Source organism: Echinops telfairi, unplaced genomic scaffold, assembly GCF_000313985.2.
Source record: "Echinops telfairi isolate 266 unplaced genomic scaffold, ASM31398v2 ScPeMD7_17;HRSCAF=63, whole genome shotgun sequence".
Taxonomy (NCBI): Eukaryota; Metazoa; Chordata; class Mammalia; order Afrosoricida; family Tenrecidae; genus Echinops; species Echinops telfairi.
In genome coordinates, this window is record NW_022103914.1 from 5,521,382 (window position 1) to 5,528,180 (window position 6,799).

At 44.2% G+C, this 6,799-nt stretch overlaps 1 protein-coding gene across 1 annotated transcript; it reads right to left on the reverse strand.

Annotated features, from left to right (window-relative positions):
• Window positions 1–1,187: 1,187 nt before the first annotated feature.
• Window positions 1,188–6,001, reverse strand: TM4SF19 (transmembrane 4 L six family member 19). Its single transcript, XM_045287524.1, has 4 exons — window positions 5,926–6,001; window positions 5,503–5,704; window positions 1,617–1,786; window positions 1,188–1,371 (listed from the first exon to the last, which is right to left on the reverse strand). The coding sequence occupies exons 2-4, from the start codon at window positions 5,680–5,682 to the stop codon at window positions 1,188–1,190; spliced, it is 534 nt and encodes a 177-aa protein (XP_045143459.1). The 5' UTR covers window positions 5,683–5,704; window positions 5,926–6,001.
• Between the last annotated feature and the right edge of the window lie 798 nt (window positions 6,002–6,799).

Below are 6,799 nucleotides of genomic sequence, written 5' to 3' on the forward strand. Positions count from 1 at the left end.
GAGAATGAGGAGGGCAATGAATGTACAAATGTGCTTTACACAATTGATGTATGTATGGATTGTGATAAGAGTTGTATGAGCCCCTAATAAAACAATTTTTTAAAGTGCTGAAAAACTCTGCTTATGCATGCGTATATACGGTGATTCACTACCCCTGCAATGACACTTGACTTATCTTCCTAACTGGACCATGGAGATCTTCAAGGGCAGGGCAGAGTCCAAGGGCAAGGCTGTGTCTTGGTCATCTCTGGATCCTCACCATGCACAGCTGTGCACTGTACCCCGTGAGTGCTCAATACGTATTTGTTGAGCTGTGTGGAACACTAATGAAAAGAACACGGGTGAACTTGAATCCGAAAGACAGGTAGTCAGTGCATGTGGACCTAGCTGAGTGCAGTAGTCCATTTCCCTCTAGGAACCTCAAGTTCTTGATCTGTAATAAGTGGTCAATTTTATGGGTTATTGAGACCAATGGCTTGAGAATATTTCGTGGACCATGTGTTTCTATACAATAATAAAGATTTATTCCTTTTATTACTCTATTTTCTTATACTTTACAATGTGATTTAAAATGCACACTCTTGAGATCATGGCTTGAGAATATTTATGGACTGTACATTTCTATACAAGAAAAATTAGTTATTCTTTTTAAATAAAATATTATCTTACACTTTACAATATGATTTAAAATACATTATGTAGGAGAGGAAGGGGGATCCAATCACAATGATTGACACATAACCACACACACCCCTTCTAGGGTGATGAACAACAGAAACCATGGGGGAAGGGAGACAGCGGTCGGTGCATGATATTAAAATAATAATAATTTATAACTTATCAAGGGGTGACGGGAGGGGGGGAGAGGAGCTGATACCAAGGGCTCAATAGAAACTAAATGTCTAGAAAATAATGATGGCAACATATGTACAAATATACTTGATACAATTGATGTATGGATTGTTATAAGAGCTCAAAGAGCCTCCAATAAAATGATCTTTTAATAAAATATACATATAATAAAATAAAATACACTATGTCATTCAACAAATGTGCCAAGAGTTATTATTGCTATTATTACTGTGGAAGTACCTAGAGAGGAAGTCTGTTTCAAATTCCTACCCATTACTTACAGAATGAACTGAAGGCAGCTTGCGATGAGAACACCTGGCAGGAAGTGGCAATACTCATCGTGCCTCACAGAGGCTGCAGAAAAGGCCCAGGAGGCTGTTGATAAAATAGATGCCCACCAGGAGCATCTGAAGGAGGCTGATGCAGAGCAGGACGGAGAAGAAGGACACGTGCCAAACAACAGCATTAGCAGGCTCCAGGCACACGGAGTTCCAGAGTGAATGGTCATACAAATAGTTCCTATCCAAAATATAAGGAGACCAGGGATTGGGAACGAGTAGGACCCGTCAAACAAGAGAACCCAGCAGAGAGCTGGGGCCACCCCCAGTTCAAGCCACAGGACTGGACTCCTGAGGGAGACGCTTCACCAGTTTGCAGTATTCTGAGCACCAGAGGAATAAGATGTGTGATCGAGAGAAGACTGTATCTGTCTGTGTCTTTCTCTCTCTCTAAAAGACTGCAAAGCCAAATTTCCTTCCATTTACCTGTGTTGCAGGTCCTTGAATGGGTAGCCATACTTCCAAGCTTGTGTCTGGTTGAAGGATGAGACATCGAACATGCAAAAAGGGCCATCTTTCAGGGCGACTCCCGAAGTGATAAAGCAAACCAAGGCTCCAAACAAAGCCAGTCCACTTGACAACAGAGAAGTCAGCATCTGCCAAGGGAGAGAAGAAAGAGTGGGCCTCCGTCAGGGTGCAGTATAGCACCGAAGAAACATACAACTTTCCTCTAGTTCTTTAATGCTTCCCCCCCCTCCCCACTATCATAACCCCAATTCCACCTTACAAATCCAGCTAGACCAGAGCATGTGCACGGGTACAGATAAGAGCTCGAAACAAAGGGAATCCAGGACAGATAAACCCCTCAGACCAATAATGAGAGTAGGGATACCAGGAGGGGAGAGGGAAGGTTGCGGGAGAAAGGAGGAACTGATCACAATGCTCTACATATACCCCCTCCCAGGAGGATGGAGAACAGAAAAATGGTGAAGGGAGACATCGGTCAGTGTACGACATGAAAATCATAATAATTTACAAATTATCAAGGGTTCATAAGGGAGGAAGGGAGGGAGGAGAAAAAAATGAGGAGCTGATACCAAGGGCTCAAGTAGAAAGAAAATGTTTTTAACATGATGATGACAACAAATGTACAAATGGGCTTGACACAATGGATGGATGGATGGATGTTTGAGCCCCAATAAAATGACTGAAAAATGAAAGAAGCAAGAGTGGGCCTGACTTGAAGGGTGATCTGGACCAGACTGGATTCTCGGGTAGTCAGGCTTTCTCGCATCATTTCACATGAGGCTAACCCGACTGACCGCTCCTGCTTTAATATAGAATCAGAGTGCGTGGTTGATCAGGTGCAGAGCCAGGATGGTGTGAGAGAAGGGGGAAACACAGGCCCATGGAATCTCCTTGACTTGGCAGGATCTTGGAAGCATCTCAGCAGGTTGGCATCAACAACTTAAACACACATACCAGATGACCTTATCCGGGTATTTACAAACCCAAAACCAAACTTACTGCCATCAAGTCAACGATGGAGCCCTGTGGGTTTGTGACACTGAACTGTTGAGGGGAATAGAAAGCATAGTTTGTCTCCTGTAGAGCTGCTGGTGGTTTTGAACTGCCAACCACAGTAGGAACGCAAACTGAAACCTGCACCCCAGTGTTCCTTACAGCCTTTTCACGGGAGCCCACACACAGAAACGACCAAAATATCCACCGATAGATGAATGGATAAACGAAATGTGGATGCAAAGGAGTATTATGCACCCACAAAATATGAAGTCCTGATGTCTGCCATGACGTGGATAATAACCCTTGGAAATGCTGAGCAAAGTCAGCCACGAAGGGACAAACATTGTATGATCTCACATATCTGAAGAAAGCAAATCTATAGAAACCAAGATCGCTAACGGTAACCAGGGGCGGGAGGGAGTGGGGAAGGGGAGGGCGCTGGAGCCTTGGCTGAGCGGATGCTCCCGGTGGAGATGCTTAGGCTGAGGACAGAGACGGATCCTGGGGCACAATATGAAAAGTGAAATCCACGTCATCCAGCTGTAAACCTGGAGGTTGTGAATATTGTGGCGTGTATGTTTGCATCACAATAAAGAGAAAGCAAAACACGAAAGCAAAAGTACCGTAACACTCCGACTGGGGGACCATAAAGCGTCAGCGGGGTTACCCCCTGCGCCCCTCTAACTCTTCTAGGGAAACCTGCATTTCCAAAGCTTCGACTCCCACCCCAGTCCTCTCTTTCTCAAATCAAGCATCAGAGAGAAGACGGAAGGTAGGAGAGAGGGAAGGAGGGCGGAGAGACAAAGCAAAGATGAAGGAAAGGAGGATGGACGAGGGAGGGAGGGGAGAGCAGCGCCTTCGCAAAGACCCCAGCGCTGGAATTGTACTTTCCAACCAAGCGCTTCTTTGGTTGCTAGCTCGTGCTCCGCTCAGTTCCCTCCATACAGTTAACAAGGAATGTCTCTCCTGGAAGGATTTTAAGTTGAGTACTAATTAGTGCACTCATCCCGCCCGCCCCCCCTCCATCCCCAAAACTATATTATTAAAAACATCTGAATGAAACAAAATAAAATTTTATACAGACTTATAATCATTTCCCCACTGGTGTTAAGCTAGTTTGAAGTCTAAGAGGAGCCAGAGAAGGAATGCATCCTAAGTTTTGATTCTCCATTTTAAAATTCAAGTGAATTCTTCTGATTTAAGCCGAAAGCAAGAGTTCTCCAAATGTGATGGAAAGCCCAGTTTGGTACACCCACAGCACTGGACTGCCTGGGACAGCGTGAGAGATGTGAATTGTCAGGCTCCACTCCCGACATACAGACTCAGGGACACTGGAGGTGGGACCTAAGCATCTGTGTCCTGACAATTCCCTCAGGGGATTCTAATGCGCGCTCCAATTTGAGAACCATCCACCTAGGGGAAACCAGCCATGGCTGAGAACCCGAGTGACTGAACCGTGTGGGTGTTTGCCACTAATTCTTTAAGGTATAGTTCTGAATCGGTAGGGTTTCCCATATGGGGGCTGCAGATATCAGAAGAGGTTGAAGAGTTACTCTAATCAGCCTATGTATTCATGTTTCCGGGGTGGAATAATCCAGACGTTGTTTACATATATGTAGTGAGATTTTTTTCAGAATGTGAATAGGTGCTGCTGCTATTAATAAAATGAGAACTTCTTCTGGGCCTCGGTTTCCTTATCTGCTGAACAGAGGGGTTGGACTTAGAATCTAGTCTTCAGATGACCTCTGGAGAACCTTCGAGCTCTCAGAAATCTGAAGCAAGAAGAGTTGGACAATTGTTTATCAGCGACACAGGGTAACCATGTAAGCAACTCATGCCCGCAGTTTTCAATTCGCTAACAAAAATATCGACCATTCCTCACATTTGCATAGAAGTGACTTTTGCGTAAGCGTTCGCAGTTCCCTAAGCACACACTTCCTTGAATTGACCTGTTCACTCTCATTTTGTGGATGAAGTTTGGAGGCTTGGCAGGCTAAGCAACTTGCCCCAGAGCTTAGAGCTATTCAATGGTACGGCAAGTACCTGCCCTTCTGTACCAAGGCCCAAATGCCTTCTTATCACTCGGCCTCTGCTGTAAGAGGCCGTGGAGACACTCATTCTCGGTCTCAGAGGAGAGAAAGCTGGTGCTTACGATACAGCAGGGCCCACTCTTCTGGAAGCAGCCACACCCCCAGCCCATCAGGGAGATGAGGGTCGCCGAAGTGACTACCTGGAAGAGAAGAAAAAAGCGTTAAGAAAAGATTAGATGTTTTAAGTTTCTAGCTACCATCCAAAGCTTACGCACGGGTTGAAACCGAGTACTTCAGACACCTTAAGTGAACCCACCTGTCTATATTTCCCAGGCTCTTAAATGTCAGGACCCAACCAGGGGTGACTAGTCTAATGATTAAAGTGATGAAAGCACTTAATTGAAAGATTTGCGGTTCAAACCCACCACCTACTTCTGCTTCCATAAAGATTTATAGCTTTAAAAAGCCTATAAGGCAATCTGCTTCCATAAAGATATATAGCTTGGGAAAGCCTATAGGACAACTCTACTTTGTCTCACAGGGTCAATAAGAAGGTGAAATTGACTCACTGGCAAATGGATGTCACCAGATCAAACACTGGGAGGAAATGTTCACGCCCAGTCTACCTCGTCTCCAAGCTAAAATGCAGCAACCCTTGACAAGTCTTCCTGTTGTGTTCTACCCCTTGGAGCTTATGGACCCAAACCAGCTGGTCGGATCAAACCTATGCTGGACCCAAACATTGCTCCCTACCACCTCCCAGCTCACCCTTGGGGGGAACTCAGAGATCTCCCATTCAGGGAGCCCCAGACACTTACCAGAAGGCCTCCTCCCCAGAGGCCAGAGCCTAACATGGCATGCCTGCCAACAAGGCCTCTCAACAGGTAGTGGAAATCCCAATTGGGGAAGAGGAGCACCATGTTGGTCCCAGCAGCCAACAAGGCCATCATGCCCAGGCTCAGTCCGAGGAGGCGGGAGCAGGTCCGGAAACATGCCATCACACAGGCAGAGCGCAGGCTCCTGGAAGTGATGGGAGGAGAATCGAGATTGTTCTGCTGCTAGGAGCACAGAGGAGAGGAACCGCAGTAGCATCAGATGGGTGGGAGAAGGAGACCATGAAAACTGTTAGCTCCCAGGGTTCAGCTTAAGGAAACCTTGCCCCTTCTAAGTCTCCCCACAATGTATAGGGTTTAATTGCTTTGATCTCTGACATCTCTTCCCATAAACACTCCCTACTATACCTCTATCACAGCCACGACTATTTCTATTTCAGAGAGAAATTTTGAAAGATGTCCTTGAGATGTCACTCTCATTTCTTCTTTTCATCATTGTACAGAAAGCCCATCTGGAAAAATCAGAATAAGAAAGAAAAGCCATATAGGTTGGAGAGAAATAATATTGTCATTGGAAATGACGTGATCATCTGTGTAAACCATCTTAAGATATCTACCAAAAGTTACCAGAGTTAACAGGCAAGTTTAGCAAGATCACAGTATAAACCAACAATATACAACAAACATTCTTTTGTATTACTGTACCCAGCAATGGCAAATTGAAATTAAGAAATAATATGACTTATGGTGGTATAAAATATTAGCTACTTAAGAAATATTAACAGAATGCATGAAGACTTCTATACTAAAAAGTTGCAAAGCATTGCTAAGAGAAATTAAAGAAAGTGTAAATAAATGGAGAGATATATACCATGTCTGTGGATCAGAAGAGTCAATATTATCAAGATATCAGTTCTTTCAAAATTGATGTAACGCTTCAGTACAATCTCAGTCAATGTCCTAGTAGGGTTTTGTTGTAGAAATTGATATTTTGAATCTAAATTCCTATGGAGATGCCAAGAATCTAGATTAGACAAAACAGTTCTGAGAGGGATAAAAACACAACATTGGAGAACTTACATAATGTGATTTCAAGACTTTTTACCAAACTAGTGATCAAGACAAGGAAGTAATAGTGTAAGGATCTCTCAGTGGGTGGAATCAAGGGTTCAGAAATAGACCCAACAGGCATGGTCAAATGATTTTTTTTAAGATGATAGTTCGGTTCCCACTTGAATTGAATAGGACAGTCTCTTCAACAGATGATTCTGAAATGAAAACT

Coding starts and splice junctions, on each gene's coding strand:
- TM4SF19 (XM_045287524.1), bottom strand. CDS start 5,682: ATGGCATGTTTCCGGACCTGCTCCCGCCTCCTCGGACTGAGCCTGGGC. Junction 1,787..5,502: donor TCTGGGGAGGAGGCCTTCTG/GTAAGTGTCTGG, acceptor CTCCCTTGGCAG/ATGCTGACTTCTCTGTTGTC. Junction 1,372..1,616: donor TTCAAGGACCTGCAACACAG/GTAAATGGAAGG, acceptor TATTTTGGATAG/GAACTATTTGTATGACCATT.